The sequence below is a fragment of the Pezoporus flaviventris genome, unplaced genomic scaffold (genome assembly GCF_033815535.1).
Source record: "Pezoporus flaviventris isolate CSIRO_AGI_PZ_B2104156 unplaced genomic scaffold, CSIRO_AGI_Pfla_v1 ptg000002l, whole genome shotgun sequence".
In the NCBI taxonomy this organism is placed as follows: Eukaryota; Metazoa; Chordata; class Aves; order Psittaciformes; family Psittacidae; genus Pezoporus; species Pezoporus flaviventris.
The window spans coordinates 43,401,269-43,424,615 of NW_026892550.1; the positions used below are offsets into that span (position 1 = coordinate 43,401,269).

The 23,347-nt window shown below is 36.3% G+C and overlaps 1 protein-coding gene and 1 long non-coding RNA gene across 4 annotated transcripts in view; both read right to left on the minus strand.

Moving 5' to 3' along the window:
* ARFIP1 (ADP ribosylation factor interacting protein 1) overlaps positions 1 to 23,347 on the minus strand; it is a 43,036-nt gene that overhangs the window by 15,327 nt on the left and 4,362 nt on the right. Inside the window, exons 2-6 of one of the 3 annotated variants that reach the window (XM_061477194.1) lie at positions 19,633 to 19,734; positions 10,455 to 10,569; positions 7,626 to 7,697; positions 6,075 to 6,184; positions 1,171 to 1,392 (exon numbers count right to left, since the gene is read on the minus strand). In XM_061477194.1, the coding sequence (XP_061333178.1) occupies positions 1,171 to 1,392; positions 6,075 to 6,184; positions 7,626 to 7,697; positions 10,455 to 10,569; positions 19,633 to 19,725 (612 nt within the window). In that variant the 5' untranslated portion in view covers positions 19,726 to 19,734. Of the gene's footprint in view, positions 1 to 1,170; positions 1,393 to 6,074; positions 6,185 to 7,601; positions 7,698 to 10,454; positions 10,570 to 19,632; positions 19,735 to 23,347 lie in introns of all 3 variants that reach the window. The other 2 variants (XM_061477186.1, XM_061477205.1) reach the window with 2 other exon arrangements.
* LOC133281211 (uncharacterized) lies at positions 15,416 to 18,960 on the minus strand. The gene is made up of 2 exons (XR_009747430.1): positions 16,663 to 18,960; positions 15,416 to 16,621 (listed from the first exon to the last, which is right to left on the minus strand). It is a non-coding gene; the product is annotated as an uncharacterized LOC133281211 (long non-coding RNA).

Here is a 23,347-nt window from a genome sequence, read left to right on the forward strand (position 1 = left end):
TGATGCCAGATTTAATCCAAATCTCAGAAAAAAAAAACATCCAGCTTCAGCAAACACTTCATAATAATCACTCAGTTCTGCCATGTGGTCATGCTCACATTTGTGTCAAGAGTAAACTGCTGATTAAAAACTTTTTAGCTGATTTCTTAGCTGCTAAAAGCACTCTACTTTCACAAATTTTCATCTGTCAGACTAATATTAAAAATTCCTGTACTCCAGTGCAGGAGTCTCAATTTTTTTCAGATAGCTATCAATTAAAAGCTCCTCTATGCAAGCATGAACTCTACTTCCTCCCTTAAAACTCAATGGGAATGGACAATCATGAAAAGGGGAAAAAACAGAGTTTTAAGTTTAATAATCACAAAGATAATTTGGGCTGTCTCAGCAGCTATGTTTTAGGGAATCATTTGTTTTTCCAAAGGATTAGCAGCAGTATCAAAATGCTTTAACTTTGGAAGTACAGAACAGTTAATGTAGAAGCAAGCCAGCTGCTATGCTTTGTATGCAACACCTACCTTCTCTCTTTACAGCAGAGAGTTTTATTATCAGCAACAAATGTGCCAGTGTTACCTAAACTTCCAAACCAAGGATTCATAACAACCCAAGTGCAGATAGATATCTAAAGATTGCCTCTCTTGCTCAGAAGCTCCAAACAATGTTATGAATACAGATTAGTCCTATTAGCAGCAAAATTCTGATTAAAAAAGGACTTTGAGATGAAATCTCAATGCTTAAATATGCTACAGAAAAATAATTTACTCGCATTCAATGTTCACAAGTGAAGCAATGTGCCCTATTCTACTTACTCCCAGGCATATTCCTCAAAGACATCCTGTAATTGAAATGACGTAACACTCTGGAACACTTTGATGACATACATTAGAAGCAAAATTAATAGTAAAATGCATCTTCCATACAAAGGAAAGTTATCAAGTTCTTGAGTCCAACCATCAACTAAAGGCATTTAAGAAACAATAATGAACCACAGTAATTTCAATAATTTCCTATAGTCTTAAGTGAATTACATGAGGTTTTAACACAAAGAATATGTAATATGTTGTTAACTATAATGTTTAGAAAAGTACTGCTAACTACTATGTACCCTGCACAAGTCAATTAAGGCTTATCTTCATCTCTGCCATTTCATTTTTTAACACTTAAAAGTCTTACATGAAGTTCCAATGATTTCAAACTCAGGTCAGCAAACGCGTCTCCAAGTTGCCTTTGGGTATGTACCATCTGGAAGAGCTGTGTGGACAGCGTCTGTGCCAGTCTCAAGATATTTTCGTATTTCTTTTTGTTATCTCTCAATATATCTATTTGAGCTTCTAGTTCCAGATCTACTGTTCTTGAGCCACGACCCAATTTTTCAGAGATGATCTGCCGTGTACACTGGGGGGGGGGGGGAGGAGGAGGGAGAAGAAAAGAATTAAATTGTAAAGAATCAAGTATATTCAACAGAACACAGCATACACCCATCTTCAGCTTCAAGGGACATATAATTACACACAATTCTTTCACAATCGCCCCTCCCAATGGAAGTTTGCACAACAAACTGAAAAAACAACACACTCTTTAGAAGTTTATCAGGACTCAGCAAGAACAGTTGGACAAGTCTCAACTCCTACTAAGATGAATATTCAAGTTAGCAAATCAAGAGCGTAACTAATTGTTTCTCAAGTAAAAGAACACTTATCTCTTTTTAGGTTTGGTGAATCTCATTAAGTTAAAAGAAGCTATGCAGGCCACTGAATTAAAGTCAGTTAATGGAGTATTACCAGTTTTGCTTAAAAAAATATCTAGTTTGTGATCTTCTGCACCTTTTCTACTAACCGTTCAATTCCAAATAATCCATGATATGTTTTCAAAAACTGTTATTTTGTTGGGTTTTCTTGGGAAGGGGAACGTAAGGAAATGATGGTTTTCAGCACGCTTTTTAAAGCTGACTAGGAAACTGGAAACTCCTACTAAGAAATACTCAGTATTTCTATTACTATTAAATAGCAATTAAATATTAAATAGTATTACTATTAAATTAATTTCACATTATTACCACATCTTTAAAATGGAACTGATCGTGTCAGAAAGACCTAATATTTCTTTTCACAAGTCTAATTCTGAACAGATTTGCAGTATATTAACACAGACAGCAGAAAACATGCTTTTACAAGGCTGCAGACACTTTCACCCAGCCAATGACTGGGACAGCTCAGGCTGCTACCACAGTCCAATTATCTGTGACACCACCTCTGCCAGAGATTTGAGTCCAGCTTGGCAGTAAGCTTCCCAAGATACACACTGAGGTTTCCATTGACTTGGACATACGAGAAGCCATTTGCGAAGCAGATGTGCCATACAATTTCACTATGAAAAGCAGGAAATATTTACTGTTACAGTAAGTCACTTGAAGTTAATCTGTGGTCCCAAGAGTTGAAGAGATAACCAGGTTATGCATACAAAGAATTAGTGCTAGAAACAGAATTACAAGGAAACAAAGTTAGTGGTGAATGCCAGAACTGCTCTGAAGGGGCTTAACCTAAGTGCAAAGCTGCTATTTTGTTAGGTGAAATAATGCTCAAGTCTGTCTTATATCACATTCCCCTAATATATTCCATCACTGCATTTCCCAGGGTTTCCAAATTTGAGGACTTTAGTTAAGTCCAGTCCTTATTTACATCTAAAGGAGATACACATTTGATCTCCTAGAACTTTTACGCCCTTTCTAAATTTAATACACAAACACATGAAAGGCTCAAGAATGATCAAACACAACAATCTGGTCATAATCACAAGCTTTAGATGGGAAGGTACAGACTATCTGGGCTACTTCATTAGATTCAATTAACAAGAAGGAACATGGCCCATCTTGTCTGTCAAGAACCAGAAATTTGAGAGAGCAAACAAAACGCATCAAGACAGAATACAACACTACTACTAAAGCCTGCAACAGAAATTGCAAAATACAGCTTATCAGTAAGCGTGGTCAGAGCATAAATAAGCATCTCACTAGAAACTACGGAATCAATGGACAAATTTGGTTGTTTTCCATAAAAGATGTAAAATACCCCAACGCACCCTATGGAAATGCAAGAGAAAAATCTGAATCATGAAGGGCATAATTTTTTGGAAGCAAAAATAAATTACAAAGGAAAGACTTATTTTCAACAAAGGAGTATCTGCTTCAGAAGCTACAGCAAAACACCTGAAAAAAAACCCAGCAGTGATAAGTAAGAAAAAATAGTACTTGGAAAGACTTACACTGCATGCTTTGTTAAACTGAGATGTAGCTGAACACTGAGACTGAAAAAGAGCAACTGACAAAGAAGATGCACCTATCTGTTTTGATTTACTCTGATTCTAAGCAGACTAGTACAGACTCACAAGTTGCTATATATTCTCACTAGCAAATGGAGAGAATTCCGTATGTGAATTCCATTTTGCATTGGTTTAAAGAACATTGTCCTGAATAAGACTACACTCCTCAAAAAGAAGTCACACAAGACAAAGTTTAAGGAAAACTACTGCAAAGTAAAAAGCCCCAAAGTATGCGTACAGGAACTATATTTTAAATTGCATGTTAAAAGGCAGACAGATGTTACTGAATTTGTCTCAGAAGTAAATGTTCCACTAGTAGCCCAGTATTAGAGGGAGGCCTGTAAAACAGGTATATTGGTTTTCCTCCTTAAAAGTTTAAGGAATTGTACAAAACCCAAGAAGATATGCTTTTTATTAGAATTGCTGAAAAACAAGAGGAGTCACAACTTTCCCATGCCTATGTCTTTGCTAAACTGAAAATACTTTTTTCATCCAAAGGGGAGACAAGAGAAGGAGAAAGAACAGAACAAGCTTTTGCCACCAGATTATGGGAAGAAAGGCAATTTCATTTGATGCAAAGTCACAATTACTAGACAGCGTAAGACTGGAGAGAGTAAGAATGGACAGTAGTTGCAAATGCAACAGAATAATTCTACCAAGTTATAAGTTATGTGAAAAAACAGTCTACAAAAATTCATGGTTAGACTAGACAGAAGAGCAGCTTTAACCTCCTGTGATTTTTCAATTGGAAGCAGTTTTTTAAAACAAAAGTGGGAGATAACAAAAGCAATTGTCTCTCATTCACAGAAAAACATATGGAACAAAAAACAAGGTACCCAAAATAAAGGCATACTTAATCATCTCTTCACAGATGGGTATAACTTCTGAATGTATCCAATAACATAGATTTCACAACTCCCAATACAGACACTTTCACAGAGGAACTACTGTCAGATTCCTAAAGAACTTTCTAACAGTAAGTTTCCCTTCTAACTCCACTTGCAGATTAACAATTGGTACGTTGAACAGCATGGATTTCAGCTCAGAAGGGTTCAACTGCTGACTCTCCACTAACAAGTTACTCTTGCCCTTTATTTCTCCATTTCCTAACCTATGATCAGTTAGCTATTATGAAATAAGGAGCAGACTTCTTCCTACCTTACAGGAACCAAAACAAGCCAGTATATCCACAAACTGAAAGATCGTCCTTAATCAAATTAAATAGGTTTTTTTTATGTAGCCTACATATAAAGTGTTCTTAAATGTATGGCACCTCCAGGGACATTTGCATAACAGTCCCTCAAGTCAGAATGTCTTCATAAACTCTCTGAACAATCCTATTCTTAAAAAAAACCTGTACAGAAGTCAGCATGGGACTCCAGAAAGATAATAACTGATCAACAAACTTACAGATTTCAAGAAAACAGAGTAATTTAGTTTCCTGAAGTGCTAGTCTTTGTTTGCTATGCTGTAACTGGTGGGATTCTGGATTTAGGAAGAGGGAGGTTTAAGCCAAGAAAGAAATCTAAAAATGTAGACTTTGCAAAGACTACTGCCCAAAAATAATGTTCTAAACAAAGACCTGAGACCACTTTTCCCATCAGTTTTCACCAGTCCTCTGCTGTTGCTTCACGTGTGTTTTCACTCATTCTGTGATTGAGACATGGGGATTTTTTTTAGTTTTGTTTTCTAAATTAAGGCACAAAAAAAGAGAGAATAAGGTCAAGTCCTCCCTATTTCGTTTGTGGTACAGCAGATTCAATCTCAAGAGTCAATGTTTCTTAAACACACAGAGAATTTTAAAGAATGGCTTCAGCTTAATAACATGTATTCTGATCAGGCCACAGCATGCTCCAGGAGTAGCTGACAGCCTTCTGCAGTTGCCACAAAATTTAGATTATAAGAAAAGCAGAAATTTAAAAAAAAATTAATTAGGCATAAAGATGCAAACTTCAAACACAAAGAACAGCATAAGCATTTACTAGTGGGTAAAATGTCTCCATCCCTGCTTCCCATCCTCACTAGGAAGGAAGTTCCTATCAGGACTTAAGAACACAGGAGGCATTGAGGCCTGTGTTCTACAAAGAAAATTTTTTTCCACAGGTTCATTTTTTTCAGGGTTTGATGTAGGTCCCACTGATGCACAACCCACCTGCCCACACTTCTGTCACTGAAGTTGCAGGCATAACAAAAAGCTATTTTTCAAAACTGGTCTTCGTTTAAAACTCCTGACAGTAATGTATTCCCTGAAAATTGTTCCTCACCTTACGGTTTTTTAATGAGTCACTTCTAGCTAACTGCTGTGCTTAAAGCACCTTCTCTTTTTTCTTTTGTTATTATTTTAACTTCATCAAATCCCAACTGATCACAAAGAAGCACCATATACAAAACACACAATTGAAGCAACGATTCCAACACTAAGAAAAAACAATCATCAGATAGAACAAAACCAGCAGAATAGCAATTAACAAGTGCTGAAATCTGTACATTCCATATGTTGAAGGGGACATTAGAAATGCAATATTCTTAACCTTGTTAAATCAATAAATACCTATGAAAGGTTTTCCACTTAAACCCAGGGATTTGAAAAGGATGCTACACTTGGAAGAAAACTAAGCCTTCCCTATGCACTCTCACTTATGCTCCCTGTAACAACAGATTACTTTCATGCAGCAGTACAATACTGTATGGTTGTCCAACGCAGTAGCAAACTCATTTCTAGAAAAAACACAGACACACACACAAATCTGTCTGCTTACCTTGTAAGTGTTTAGGCTCCACCTTCTCACCAATTCCAGTTTCTCCATTGCTGGATTCTTCACTTCATCTGCTAACACAACTGGTCCGCTCTTATGTTGGGCTCTGCCCCCTATGTCAGATAAAGCAGATCTTCAAGGCCTTGCTTTTTGCTTGTTTTAAAGGGTTAATAGCAGATATGGAAGATTTGTGCAATTTCACATGCAAAAGCAGAGCAAGGTGACAGCAAGAACTTCAGATGAATATGCAGATTTTCAAAATCAGCTCCAGAAAGAAAGAATTATTTAAAAACTAATATAAAACCTGCATGTGTATCTCACTATTTCATTTAATAATAGGCTGAATAAAGCTTACCTGAATGCATAGAATTTTACTAACCAACCTTAAACCAGCTTTTTAGACATGTTTACTTCCTTAAGCTATGTTTTAAAATTCCAGTAGTTGGACACCCTCTTGGATTTAGCCAATGTAAAAGCCTGTTTACAACCTGCAGACCATTACATGAAAATTACTGGCATATAAAAACTGTTGACACAAAATACAACTAATAAATTTCAAAGCAGATTTTAAAAATCTTTTCCAATGAACATCATCCTTTCCAGAAGACGTATTCAGCCAATATGTATTTATTTCAGCTTTATTAGCTCATTGCATTAGGAATAATTAATTCTATAAACCACCAGCATAAAAACAGCAGTGAAGATTTACAGTCATAAAATATCTAGGGCAAATTACCACAAATTCATTGCCAACACTTAGCATTTTCATGCTAGTATGCGATATCGTGGAATTCCAAGTTTTAATTTTGCAAAAATATTTCCTAGTGTCCTAAATAGCAAGAACTGCAAAGCACTACCACTTTTTAAGCAGTAGTTTTATTTATTCTTGCACAATTTTGACACTCCTGCTGCTACTTAAAGTCACCTTAGCCTTGCCAGGTGACTGCATTATTTACGTAAATAGGTGTTGGAAAAAGGTCTATACAGATGCCTCAAGATACTCCTTTAGCATCAAGCTCTACTATGTTCTTTACATCTTCAAAATGCTGTGCAAACATTAAGTAATTAATCCTCTCAACACCCTTATAAGGTGACCGAATAGGTCTTCTCCTTTTATATAGGAGGAAACAAAGATGTTAAGTAATTTGCCCATAGGCACAAATGAGTCAAGTGGCGAAGGGTGTTGTGAATTCCTAATGGCCACCTCATATTCAATTCTACTGGAATATGTGATCATTTTGGCAAAAAACAGCCAAAAAATTCAGCTTAGATCTTAATGAAAAATTTTAGTTACTCCCATTTCAGCTACCATTTGTTATTATTAATATTTGGTAATTATAGAGCAAAAAGCAGCATACAGGAAGGAAAGCAGAGGTTACTTAGTGAACTGTTAAAGCCAGAGATGAGAGCTACCAAAAAACCCCGCAAGTTTTATTTCCAGCTAACAGTAAATCAAATTATTAGAGACATGAAGGAGTTAGTACAGTGTCAGCAGAGACAAGGGCGTTTATCCATCCAGGGCTATGATACCTGTGGGAATAATTAAATCACAACCTTGTCCAGCCAGTCTGCTAGCTGCTGCACTGCTAGGAGATATAACAGATGATTTGGGTGATGCTGAGGAACCTGAAAAGGGGACATATTTAACCATGAAAATCCACCTCTTGCCTTAGAAGGTAATGTACACTTTCACACAGACAGATTTGGGATTTATTTGGGGTGTGGGCAGGGCTGCTGTTTTGTTTGCCCGTCTTATTTTGGGGAAAAAAAACACAAAAACATTTGCTTCAGCAACACACTAAATAGAAGCATTCAATGAAAAGTTGCTGGAATTTGATGGAAATGCTTTTTAAGAGGTACAGCTGTTCATGTGAACTACTCCAAGTTTTCATGACTTAATCTTTTTCTCTAGGTCATTACTGTCAAACTGTTTTTTGTAACAGTAATCAAAATACAACCGACAGCTTCATCAGTGAAGTATGCACTATCAACAGAAAATTCCATGGAACATTGTTATATAGAGCTTCCACAGCTGAAACCTCCTTTTTCAGTTCTAGGTAGATTTCACTCTGCACTGTCACTGAATGGTAAGTCACAGCATTAAGGGGTGAAGTAAGCTCTGAAATCTATGCCAATTTCAGATATACTTGATTAACATCTGCTCCTAAGTCTGTGTAAATACACAGCAATAAGCTATCCTGAAGATAATACAAGCCATTAGTTGTTAAGGTGTGTAACCTCCTTCCCAAAAGAAAGATTCTACAGCATTCATTTGTTCTCTTTCAAAAAGAAAAAACAAGAAGCCAAAGTGACCTGCTCCATGTGTGCTCTCTAAGCTGCGCTAGCGTTCTGCTTTTCAGAGCTTTGCCTTCTTTCCTATCACATAAATGTGAAGTAACATTCTTCTAAAATATTCAGGAGTTATAAAACCAAACAACCAAATCAGCTTTTCCTCTGTAGTGGTGTGTAGGCATTATACAGGGGGGAGCTTTTATTGCTTTTGTTGACAGATTCTGAGATAAGTCAGGGCTGACAGTGTGCTGGAGGAAAGGAAATCAAACCTAAACTCTGGCAGTTTCAGCAAAATTTAAGTTACCAGTAACACAAAAAATACCACTCAATGTAACTGAATCAAGAATCAACTTCTGCCTTTTAAACATACTACAGAGCACTACTAACATGGGGTATATGACTCCAATGATTTGGATCCAATAGCACAGAAAAGATGAAACTGAAAGACAGCTCACTTGCTGTGTCCTTCTGCAGTGATACATTGCGTAAGAGCTGCAACTGGATTCATTCAGGCATAAACGTTTAACTGCAAGATCCTGCTAAAGGCCTAAAGACTGAATCACTTCAGCAAGCGAGCCAAGACAAGCAGTTAAAAAAAAAATCCTAATAATTTGACAGAGTATTTATTAATGCAGCCTATGCATGCTTCATCATTCAACTTCCCCCAAATCTTAAAGGCCCTTCCCCTCCAGTACTGCCTGCTTTGCACTCAAAAACGAAGCCCTGATAAGGACACTCAAACAAAAAACAGAAATTTTAGAAATAGGGCAATCTTTTTACTTTTGTCTATTGATTCATAAGAAGTCTGAGTGTCTACCACTTCTCTCTCTCCAATTTAGAGCATTAGGAAAAAATATCCTTGGAGGAAAACTGTGATATTGTTAAAGATTAAATGTCCAAACCTCATCGTTTGTATACATAGCTTTCTACAGAACATCTGAATAAATGTATTAGTGTAGCTTCAAACATATCTTCAGACACTTTTTCCTTTACAGGCTAATGCACTTGACAGATACAAAAGTTACCCTGCTAATAGAATACAGAAAGGGAAGCACGGTGAGCAGTTTACCATCTGCCCAGTTTTTAGCTCAATATTTTGCTAATTTCAAAGACTTAAAGAAACCACAGCATTCACTTTGTAATATATGCAAAGTACTACATGTAAATCACTGTTTTCATAAGCACAGAATTTTAACAAACAGGAAATGAAACAACATGTAAATTCAATCTACGGCTACAAAGAGACTTATTTTCACAGCTGCTCATTTGAGACAATTTCAAACCTTTCAAATTCAGAAACTGTCAAGGCTGCATAATTCCTTACAATATCACTTTCACATACTCTATCATGGCACTCTACTGTTTTTAGACAGGTGGGGAACACTGACATTACTGGCTTGTTTATCACTTTGTATTTCTCATTGGTTTATACTAACTTAGATTCTCTGAAATATACATCAATACTTCCACAGTGAATTAAATATTAATTAACTAAAATCCTTCTGCTATAAACAACCGCAACTCTGTGCTGAGAAAATGAGAACAGCCACTTTTTCATTAGTTAATGCCTGGAAAAACAGACCAGAAGCATTATGACTCCTAACAACCATAAAGTAATACATGCACTATAACAAAAAAAAGACAGACACGTCTCAAGGGCAAAGAAGAATTCCATTCATTAATCTCCTCCAAGTGAACTGTGTATCAAGAAGTAAATAACTCCCCAGTCATATTTCAAATCAGAACAATACCTGCAACATTTAAATAAAACTTCAATGCAACGTAATAGCAAAATTCTCCTAACACCATTTCAAGGTGCTCAATGACCTCCTTTCCTGTAAATGCAGACCAACTTAACACTGGGTAGGTTCCACTAGTCCCCTGACAGACACTACAAGTGCAGCATATATCCTCTATTTTAACAACCCAGCTACCAGAGAAGATAAACCAGACTGTCACTAATGCACATCTCAATGTGTTCACTTGCACCAAGATACTCAAAGCAGCTAGAGGGCATTGTCCTCCTGTCAATATGAAATTATGCCTAAAGATTTTAAATCAAAAAATAAAGACAAAAAAAAACCCAGTTACCTTTTCCTGGAAACGGTCCTGCCTCAACGACTCCCTCTTTGGTGCTGTCAAAGCCATGAGATGTTATTTTGGTTTCAGAAAGTCCAAGTTCAACTGGTAATGAATGTTTCAAGTCCTTGGAAATATATGAATAAGATCGGAAAGTCAATGTTTAAGAAAGATAAAAGCGACTCAGAAGTATTAGAATGCAATTCCAGCAGCTCTCAGACAGGCACTTTTTGCCTTTAGCCTGGAACACCTTCACTGGTGTCACAGCATTCTACTGCAATGCACAAATAGGACATAAACAAACAAGAAATACTAATTATTACCTGTGTATTTATTATGGAATATTTTTTTATTGATGAACAACCAGAGTGCCACCTCAGAGCAGCAGTTACCAAAAATGGAGCCCAAAACATTTGCATGTAGTCTGAAGCTGGTCCAAACAACCACATCAGTTTAATAGCTATATATTTTAACAATAGTTAAAAACTTACAGGCATACAGAATGACCCAAAACTAAGTGCAGACAACACCTACAAACCAAAAATGTGTAAACAATTATCATAATGTTAAAGCTAAAACAAACAAACAAAAGGCACTGAGCAAGAAATTGCTTTAAAATTCACAGCAACCTTTATTTCTACAAATAGCACACGAAATCTCTCCAATATTTGATAAGGGAGAAACATCTAAAAGGCACCATCATTTCAACAGCTTCCTTTTGAGCACCTAGTCTACATTTCACAGCACAAAGTTGCCATTTGCTTCTGTTTGCTTTTGAAACTCATGGATCTAAAATTGCCCAAGATCACCTTGTTTAACTTCTGAGAGACAGATTAAGCAGTACAACCAACTTCCAGGCAACTGAAGTCTTCACAAAAACCCAAGCAAGGCCTAGTACTGAACTATGAATTCATACACCATAATTCACATACCATCCTAATGCCCAGTTCTTCTATCTCACCCACCTCTACAAATGACTCCCAAAGTTTCCTTGACTATTATTTCCAGCCATCTGATTGAAGTTTAAGCCTCTGGTATTATGGAATATACTTAGAGCTTTAAAAAAGTTCAGATATTCAAAGCATTTTAAAACCACTAATTGATAAAAGCGAAAGCTGAGGGAAATACTACTCGAAGTAAATAGTGAAATTTGCAGAGAAAAACTATACGTAGCTTTAAGAGGTCAGTGTCTGGACACATGCGGTAACTATTTATGATATATGCAATGCTCCTAATTACAAAGAAAACACAAGCTTTAAAATCCAGTTCATGTTTGACATATCACTGTAGTTGCTCCATGCATAAACCAGAAGCAAGCTAGTGCCTAAGAATGATACCGCCTAGAGGCTCAGATTGTTAAGAAGTGACTTTGGATCACATCCCCACAGACTCAGTTAGCTGTCTTTAGTTTAAGACAAACTCCTGTCAAGAAGAGAAAAGGAAGAGCTACAAACATGAATTCCAGCAGAACAGAAATCCTGTTGACATAGAAAACCCAGGATGTTACTGTAATCAGAGCAACCTACACCTATAGCCGTACTTTCACTCACATGGAATACCTATTTAAGAATAATTAAGCTGTATTTGTGTATCTGAAGCATTACACCAAAAAAATCCAAACAAACAAACAAGCAAAAGCACACTGAAAACCCTCAGCATGAATAACAAATAATAGTCACATGCAGAACCTGACCGCACAAATTAAGTATATCACAACACTGGATAAATTGCTGTTTTCAGTCTTCACAACGGACTTAACACTGGTGCTTCCATTTAAGTACTCGCAGTTGGTGGTATGCCTTTGCTTCAACTTAGTTTAGCTAACAGACTGAGTCCACTTAATTCAAAATGTAGCAAGTCACTAAGAGCTGAAAAAGCAGAGAGACTTGAAAGAGGATAACCAGACTGAAGAGGAGAAGATACATTGAGTATTGATTTAACAAAAAGGACATGGCATCAACTCTTTTTTCTTTTCCTGAAGGCACCTTGTCACATTGTAGAGCTTTTGGAAGTATCTAAATCTGTAGCCAAATAAACATAGACAGCTAACCTGCTGAAGCATGTTCGCAATAGGAATCTAAGCAATCATCTGTATTTAAGGTTAAAATGCAGAACATCTGCTTTGTAAAGACAAAAGTTTATACCTAAACTTAAGCATTTGGACAACTTCTGTACATTCAATTTTATTCTAATTTCAAGCTAAATACAAGCTGAACAAACTATACTTAAATAAATCAGAATATTATAACACACGCATCTCTTAAATAAAAACCCTGATATTTGGAGCATGAAAATTATTAAGATCTACAGTTGTGTTTATATACACATCAGGGTATTTACATAAAAATATACATATGTATGTATATGTACACAAACATACTTGTTTGAAGAGAGCTATACTTTGTTCATTCAAAAAGGCAAAGTCCAATGTAAAGAACTGGTTTCAAACGCATTTTAAACACTTATATTAACCAACTGAAATACACTCTGCTAAAGAAACATAGCTTTGCACATGAATTTAAAAGAAAGATTTACCATTTGTTGATTTATACATGACCAGAATTGTCATCAAAAATGCAGTGATCATCAAATACTACCTTTTTGTTGTTTATAAACATACAGGTTACTGTTCAGTGGAGACACACTTCTGCATGTAAGCTTCAAATTTTAACATGTCATTCTTGTAACATGCTTGCTTTTTTATTTTTCACACAAGTGTAGATAAACAAAAAGAGCTACCCAAAAATCTGCAATCATTCTGACAAAGCAGTCTATCCCTTCAATAATTTACAAAGAATAACTTAGAAACAGCCTTAGATTAAGAAAAGACATACACAAAACTTCACATTCATGAGAAGGTATGATAGTACTTAAGGAGATTTCAGAGTGGTAAGAAGGCAACATAAAGATTTCTTTGTTCCCACCAAATGTAGATTTGCTGTTCCAACAGGGGAAGTGAAGACAGATTACCTTACTATACGGTGACTATACTTTGACTACATATTGCTTTTCTAGTTAAGAGGAAGAGTTTGATGATCATAAGATCTGGTTTCAAATTCTAAGTGACTTCCCCCCTTCCTCATAAAAGGGAAATAAAGTCTTTAGAATTCACGAGAATTTGCTGATACATTTCAAAGTCACAAATCTGCTAATGGATCACCACCAGCTCCTCCCCTTCCCCAGCTTAATTCCTAATTTTCAATTTTATGAGGCTGAAAGCCATTGCACATTCATGCAATTATCAGCTAGCAGAAGTATTTTTAATATGGTAACTTCACTGAGATCCAGAGCTAGAGGTATAAAAATCTTACAACTCAGATTTCCAAGAAGTCAAAAGGTTTGATTACCTGCCCTATTCTTAAGTCCTTTAGCACACTAAGGGCTCAAAGCAACAAAAGGACAGAATAAAGGGACACACAACAGCTGTACTAGCTTAGTTAGGTCTACTCAAGACTGTGCAAACCTATATTGCACAGAGCATTTAAACCACTTTAACCCTTTGTTAAAATCCCATTTTAATTAGTTCAAGTCACCATATCAAATGAAACATATCTTAGTAAAGTTAGCCTTATTTACATTACTCACAGGAATATTCATCAGCTTATTATACAGATCACCTACATGAACCAGTAGGGATTTTTGACGTATCAATCCTGTTAAGACAGCAGACACAGCAAAGGAGTCGCTCAGAATGCATGCTTATAAAGAAATGTTGGTTGGGTTACAGTACTATTATCCAAAAGATACTTCCCATCCATGCTACCCATAGTATGCTAAAATGAAGAGGGGAAAGATAACAGAATTGCATTGCTTCTTTATCTGTTGAAACTTACTTTGTAGATACTTACTGGAAACTAAGGCAGAAGTAAGCAAACAACATCTATTAATTTCTTAGTTTTGTCAATCCATTATAATGCATGACTCTTGCTTAGTACCAACAGGAAGTTTAATAGATATGGTTTTGCTTGCCCTTATTACCTTGAATAAAAGTGTTTTAGAACCTCCACACCACTAGCTAGTTCAAGTAGTCTATTGAAAGTGGAGCAACAAAACTGGGAACAACATACGCTTGTTTATTTTTTAATGATGGATGACATTTTAAATAAAACTACTCAAGTCACCTTCAGGAAAAATTTGTACCACATCTGATTGTAAAGCTCAAAGTGTAAGTTTTAAAGATTACAAGTCCCATGAAACAAAGTGTTACGTAGAGACACATAACATCTATCCAGAAAGATAACTGGCCTTTAACTTATTACCCTAATTTGTAGAGCTGCATGTATGTATTCAGCATTTCTTCTTCTCTTTGTCCTGTTAGGTCACTCAGCTCCTATTTTACATGAATTCAACTACTAAATTCTCACATCAATATAAATTCAAGCATAAAAATAAATGGGAGGAGAGCTTCAGCTTTATTCTATGCTAAAGTGGCAAACAAGATGGGCTGACAGATTTCTTCTGCTCTCCAATACACTGCTCTTCACTCAGAAGACCCTTCTACTTCATCCCATTTGACTTACCTAATGTACTATGAAGTTTTAAATTAGCATTCCTTTTCCTTTCATCATTAACATTCATGTCTTTAGTTTTTAAGACTGTATGAAGCAGACTACTTGGCAACAAAGACTATTTTTTTTTGTTTCATCTCCTAGAAACGGTTTTCTAGAACTGACACATAGAAATATACTTTAAATATCTCTATATTAATTAAAATATCATTTCCCAGTGTAAAAATCTAACCACGTTAAAAACCTAAGAGATGAACTCACATGGTTCAGATAGAATGTGAGTGACAAGGCTTGGCATTTTTTTCAGAAGGCAAAAGACAAAAAGGAATTCACCTTATCTATTTGTGCAGCCTGGCAATACAATCACAGAACAAGATATTGAACACATGCACTCAAAGTCATCAGATCCCAGAGCTTATTTCATACTTCTAAGATCAATTAAAGACTCATGACAAAGTTAATGCCTCTTTTGCAGCCTTAAGTTTATTACTGGTATTACATACAAATGTTTAGTAGCAGTTTTGTCCCCATAAGAGTACAAAAAGAGCCAAGAGAAGAAAGTCTATATTGAAAATAAAAGGAAACAACTGGGTCAACAATTTCAGAGAGTCAGAAGGACTTCCTATTGATTTTGTACAATAGTTTAAACATAATAGCTTACAACTGCCCAAATACCTTTGCAGGCACACCGAACAGTTTTTTGATTAATTTAATTTATTCCGATACAGCTTTCACACTATATGGCACTGCACTGAATTAGGAATAACACACTTCCTCACTCCTTCCCATAGTCCTCAGCTCCCAATCCCCTCAGTGACATTAAAACCCTACTATTCTAATCACATAATTATAATAGCACGTGAGGAAAACTGTTCTCAAAGTCAAAGGTAAAAGAAATAAACCAGTGGAGAACATAAACCAATGAGACTTTTTTGTATATTGAGTTTTCTTGTACAAAGTAGTCAGAAAAACATGTTTGATTAGGAAACACTGAAGTCCTTCCTCTGTTATTAAGACAGACTAATAAACACGCAAACATTGGCAAAAGCTTGTATACACCAAGTTTTTAATGTTTGAGTTTCAACAGAGCTTGGAGAGCTGAAAAGCACTAGGTCAAGCTTTTTTGTAATGAAAGGACATCAGACATTTCATCCAATGATGTCAGATGTTAGTTAAAAAAGTTTTCATCCATCATACAGGCAGGTCAAAACTTGTCAGAATTCCACAGGCATCTCTTATTACAAGCAAGACAGAATTAGAATGTAGCAGCATATTTCTGAACAAGACTTCACAGTTAGGCAAATGCTTATTTAATTTACCTTATAAATATGCTTTTGATTCTTTTTCTTAAACATAAGAACCAAGATGATGCGTCACGTAGCGCTACATCGCATTCCCACAAGACTGGAATTAATATGCTTCCTTCTGAAATGACATTATGGCAATCTGTGCTGTCTGATGCTCTGCAAAAATAATGGCATTTTTCTTCAAAGAAGGAGCAACCCTGCTTGCTATTTCCAGGTTCAAAAAGAAAAATTTGCACTGCATTGCCTTGCAAAATGAAATACTTCTCATGCTTGAGTGTATACAAATACTGCATTTGGCAGAAAATAAATGTGCCTTTTCATGCCTGAGCAGCTTATGGATGAGATTCTAATGGAAGTATCATGCCTGAGCAGCTTATGGATGAGATTCTAATGGAAGTATTAAACAGAATGTGAGAATAGAGAAAAGCTTAGTTTTGTAATTAGAGAACTCTGAAGAAGAGGTTGTACAACTATCTCTTTACTCAGTCTATCAAAAACATACAATCAAATCTGCTCAAGTGTTTGTTGCAAAATAGCTGAAGAAGACCTAATTAAAAAATAGAGAAGAAATCATGTTTTGTTGCTTATATCTGAACTGTACATCATCTAAATGAATGCCTCCCTGATGATAGCAGTAACAAGAAACTAAGATAACTTTGTTGCCCAGCTGCCCAAGAAGGTAACTGAAGTCAGTATATTGGAGTTCAAGCGCTCTAAACTATACTGTGCTCGCATACTCTTCCCAGCCACTGTGGTAGCAGTACAACATCAAGTGGTAATGCTTTCTTGCCTCTTTCTTAAGCTACCTCTTAAAAATCAGTACTTGGCTTGCCATTTCCATAAATCAATAGGAAACAAGACCCTTGAAAACTTGGCACAGAAGTTTTGTGGTGCAATGCATACTCCTTTAGGTTAAAACAAAAAATTACCTGGCAGTGAAAAAAGGAAAATTGTAGCATTAAGGATTAGAAATAACAAACACAAAGCAAGATTAATAGAAACTAAATATTAGAATTTGAGACTACCAGATTAGTAAACAGACCTAGATGTTAATTCCAAGAAGTTTGTTTTCTGTGTTTTGTTTATAAGCAGCCTTGATTATCACATATTCTGAGTTTAGGTCACACATGCAGGTGTTAACTTGTACTTGACAGTTAAAATAATTAAAGTGCACTTCACCTTCACTGATCTCAAAATAAGCATTGTGAAAATAATTACAGCAGGAAACTCAAATATGGTTGCACAGTATAAATTTTCTGCAACTCGGCCAAGTATTTGGCCCATTTTTGTGAAAGTGGCAGTCTCAAAATATAGTTGACTCCAAGCCAGCAAAATTATTGGCATACCAGCAAAAACCTACTTCAACTTTTATGTGGCCACAGACAAAAATTACCTAACATTTCAACTTGCTGTAGAAAACTGTGATAATATTTTGACTGAACAAGGGCTCTGACCCAGTCAACAAGAGCACAAGTTTCATTTACCGTAACTAAGCATTAAGCACTACACTGAAGAAGCAATTATTATGTAAGGAAAAGATAACTTAGCAGCATCAAGACATGGCAGCATCAAGGTCATCAGGCTCAGAAACAGTAAACCTGTTTCTCTACTTGCAGGTGAACCCAAATTCATTACCACTTCGAGGTGTGCCTCTGTTGCCCCCCTAGACACAGGTACATCTTTATTGACATTCAGTTTTAACTTCATTTCATTAAACATTTTTACATTATGTTACTGGCAGGTCTTAGTTCAATGACAAATCTTAAGAAATACAAGCTTTCCCTCACTGCAGTGGTATTTATAAAATAATCATGGACAATTCAGCAGAAGCAGAAAAATTGCTCACTGGTAAGTGCAGTATTTTCCAGTAAGAGCTCTAATACAGATGAATTTCCATCACACGAAGTTTTATACTTTACAGCCGTGCTCACTATACAGCTACCCTGAAAGCATTATCAAATGCCTTTGATGTTATTTTCAGAATGTATTTTTATTTTTAATATTTAAAATACATGTCTACATATTCAAATTAATTTTAGTTATAAAGATAATATCAAACATGTTTAAAACTATACTTTTAATATATATTTAAATGCTTGCTTTTCTGCTTTATGAATAAAACTGCTGCTTTAAAAATCAGTATCCTCAAGGCTTAGAATCAATAATTTGAAATGTATATACTTGATTGTGCATTACAGAGCACCAAAACTTTACACTACTTAACTTTAAAAAAACTTGCCACTTAACACAACTTTCAGACAAAAAAGTTATTACAATGTTCAATATCTGCTTTGGGTTTTTTAGTAAGCTTTAACAACAACTTATCAGCTTTGAAGGAGTTTTTCCATTAAAGCTAAAACCAGAAGAAGAAATTAGGTAGATGCTTATTTCACCAATATTCAGGACGTTTATGTCATTTATTTTTAAATTGATGAAATTCCCCAACTCTAATCAGGATTTTAGCAGAACAGAAGTAAAATGTTGAAGCTCTTATCAGTATTTCTTTTAGAAATAATCCTTCACTGCAAGTCAGCATGGGACTGTTAAAGATTAGAGATTTCCTTAAAATCTAAGTCTCAGCAGGTATCAAATATACGTGGACAAATAACTTGCCTTCATATTTCCAACTGAAATACAAAATAAAATCAATCCCAAATTCCATAAACTGTACCACAGCACCCTCTGCTGGACAGCAAACATGAGAAGAACAGTAAAATAATATCGATGCTAAGGGAAAGAACTCAAAATTGCATACAAATGATTACAGAAGTATAACTTCGTTTTCTAACATACAGCAAATAAGATGTCATCTATACAGCATACAGCAATATCATAGTGATTTTTCAGTTTCAACCCAAGTTGCTTCTTTCCTATTTACACCTTCAAATCAGAACGCGACTAACTTTCCTTAGTTTTAGGCATGTTGCACCCAAACCTAACACCAATTAGAAGCAGCTTGCCCTGAACAATTTGATACTTATTCACAAAAAATTTAGGCTTTAACAAGTCCTGTGAATTCAGGCTATCGAGTCTCTCATTTTAAAAATGTTTGTTGTCCTGTTTATGACTAAAATTTTCTGATTAAAAATCAGTATCCTCAAGGATCAGAGACAAGAATGTAGCAGCATTCTTGATTGTGCATTACAGAGCACCCAATTCTTTACACTATTTCATGCTCAGAAATATCTGCCATTGCTAGCATGCCTTTCATACAAAATTGCAATGTGCAACTTTAATAATAATTTCTGAGCTTCAAAGGGGTTTTGCCATTAAAGCTCTAAAAAACTGCGTCAAGTGCAGTCTGCTACGCATCGCATTGTAACTTTAGCATTTCTGATAATGGTACCTTGTTAAGACACCAAACAAAATTCTTACCCTGTTAAAGCTGTGCTCATGAGAATCTTCCAGCTGTCCATTGCTAGTCACAGGAATTTCTGCTGCTGAATTTTTGGGAGACTCTTGAGCCATTGCACCTTCCTACAGTATAAGAAGAAACAGGTTAGCATTTGTCTTTAATTTCCAGTGAGTGATCCATATGAAAGTACTTGATGTATAGGTTTCATGACAGCTGATTTTATTTCAAACTCTTATTTGTAATATTCTGATATACTAGGTCTGTATATATTCATTTAACCACACACCCAAATCACATTCATATGCTAGCACAACTCAGAGAGAAGTAATGGAAAGCTTCAAGATCCAAGAGAAAAGAAACACTAAAATTTAACCCATTGATAAGGGGGTCAGGAGGTGCCAAACACAAATGAGACATGTGGGGCCAGACAAGTATTTTTTATGCACACCTGACCTTTAGAGTATTTTATGTACCTCAAGCTGTAAGAAGATGAACTTGGCTAAACAAAAAAAAAAACTAACAAAAAAACAAACAAAAAAAAAAACAACACCAAACAACCTAAAAACCCACCCCCAAGATTGTACTAGATAAAACTACAAAAAGAAAGTACTGATTCCAAACTTTCAAATAGTTTAACTTGCTTCTTATTTTAGCATAATATAGTGCCACCTTCTGACTGAACTGTCGTTATACAACACTCATTCAGCCAACAGCAGTAAATCTGAAATGAAATGCAGAAACAAGAACTTAAAAGCACTGACGCAATTCAAGAATCAAAGTTAGTTTCAAAATGCAGCTGAATTATGAACAGCAGCAGCAGCTGTGAAACCACCGCTTTTAAGAATGACCTAAGGTGTAAGAGAAATTCCCAGAAGAAATTTACACCTGCAGAGGGTGTTTACAGGCACCCAAAGAGGGAATGGCAATCTAACACTCTCCAAAACTAAGAAACCAAGAACTTCCAAATGTTCATGCTTACATAAAAGTCACCTGCAGTGTTCAAACCAGCCCCTACACCTGTGCCAAACTGTGCCAACACCATCAACAAGTACCTGAGAAAAGGGGTTTTCTTCTCTTAAAGATCCTAAAAAGGGAACAAGCTCTTTTCAGTCAAAGGGTCAGGAAGAGGCCAAGTGTCTGAGATTACAGCTTTTAAAAAAAATTCTACACACACAGAGAACAGATTTCACATCAGTTACGAGAAAATCAGTGTGCTGTGAATTCAAGAAGTAACTTTAACACTCGAACTTACCTCACCAACCCCTGTCATTTAGGACTTAGTCAGCAACTTCTTTCAGCACTGGGAAGGAATAGCTCACAATGCCACATATTAAACATTGGCCTAGCATACCAAATCCCTCAGACAGCCCAGTCTTCACCCACCCAACACAAAGCAACTTTTTGGGGGGTCATCGTTCATACAACAGAACAAACTCAGAACTCATAGCCTTTAAGTAAATGAAAATACTGAAGCACAACAAAAAGGTCTGTTTCTTTTATGAGTACTTTTAAAGTAGCAATTTGTTTCATTTCATAGGACATCTCAAGTTGGAAGGAACCCATGAGGATTAAGTCCAATTCCCTGTTGCTATCAACATCTTTAGATCAAATGTTCTAGTTATCTGTCATATTAGATACTCATTTAGGAAATCTGTCCAATAGCTTAAGCTCCTTAAGATTGCTCTCAATCTCACACCTGCTAGAACTCCCAGACTGCTAAGAACTATGCTTCTACTTGACACAGTCAAGTGGGGTATTTTTCTAAATGCTTGGCCTGTCACAGCTACCTGCACAACACTGAAATGTCAGCGCAGGCTCACACAGCTATTTTTGTTCTTCTTTCTGCAAATTGTCAGGAAAGTGTCAAAGGGAAGTCCTGTACTATCAGGGGATACACTTCATTTGGCAGGGATCACAAAGCTGCATTTCCAAATTTAATTAAAGGCAAAACATATATTGGCTTGGATCCTTTTCATCAAGAATCTCAAATAATTTTGCTAATGTTGTACACTGATGTATGTTTATCCATTTCTTCAGAGATATACATGCTCACACATACGTATACATTTCTGCAGAAAATACTTACATTAGAAAACAAAAATTCATCAGCTTTTCTGAACAACTTCTAATATCTAAGACAAGTAAGAAGCAATACACATTTTTTTAGGCATTCTTACCCAAGTCAAATCTATGTACCAAGTTCAGAGAACGCAAAAAACAACCTGCTAACTTCAGTTTCAAGTTAGGTATGTACTAAAACATCATTTTCCATTGCTGAAAGAAGGACATTTCATCACTCTGCTTTCCCAGTCTCTACTGTTAGCTACAGTGTTCCACCTCCCAGCCACTCGCCTGACTGTGCTGTAAACACATTCAACTCACTAGCCTGGCAACAGACCTTTCCACCAGCTTATTTTTCCCCCAGTTTCAGGGACTTGATTCAGTTTGCAATGAGGCTAGACAAGCACCAAAGACATGAAATGAGCAGCTGAAAAACAGAAGTAGGATAAACTGCTAATTTGGAGCGGCCAAAACAAGAAATCATCACCTGCATTTTAGTCAACAGCCAAAGCTAACACTGCTGCCAAGAAACAATTCCTTGCCCTTTTTTCTGGCCTTTACCCCTAAGTCTTCCCCCCAACAGCTTTCCTCATTCCCCTACCTGCTCCCTGGGCCAGAACAATGCATTTGTACAGAAAAAAAGACTGCAGAAACACTGCACGTTAAAAGATGCCCAAGGCTCAAAATTTTCCCATTCAAATTAGTTCATCACACAGCTCTAACACTTGCACCTATGAAACAGAAGGTGTGACAATGCAGTAAGAAACCGAGAATGAAAGACTGCTCTCAGCCACAGCATCAGCTTACTTCTGCAGTGCAGCATCTCACTGAATTGTGTAGTATGGTTGGAAGGGACCTTAGTATCATCCAGTTCCAACCCCCCTGCCATGGGCAGAGACGCCTCACACTTAAAGCTCTGTCCAACCTGACCTTGACCAAATACTTCCTCTAACTGTGGCCAAAACCAGCAGCCATTTCTCTTTGCCTCTGGATGCATGTTCCTGCAACCTCACACAACAATGGTAGGCTTACTGATCTGAGATCAAATTAAACCACCAAACCACAACAGTACTTCTGTTGAAACACTGAGTATGATTGCTGAATTGTGTGCCCTTTGGTAAGTGGAGCTCACAGCTGATTTAAACTAAGTATATAAAAAAACCCTGAATCGGGAGAGGGGAGAGCCTAAAGTAAATCTAAAGAAGTTCCTAAATTTGTATTGATGCATTAGGCATGAATGACTAATACACAAAAGAAAATTCCCCTTTCTTCTTGCAATACTTGCACATTTCAGACTCTACCACACCTAAATCTATTCAATTTACAAAGCAAATACTGCAGCACACCAATAAACTACTGGTTGAAGTAATCCTTTGTTATGAACTAACTGTTCTTCATAGTGTCTCAAAAGCAGCCCCACCCATTCAAGATAATGTACATGGACTCATACCCCCATACTAACTTCCCTGTGCTCTGTATGTGAGAACTTTTGACCTGAAACTGTTGCTGGGAATGGTTGACTTCACACTAATATAATGATCATCTCGGCTAGACTGAACCTCTTCTGCAGCTGGATGAGACTTATCAAGTACTGTGGATTCACTGCTGTTTTCTGACATACCGGAACATGAGACAGGTTTGGCATGCATTGATAGATCTGAAAGGAGCCAGATA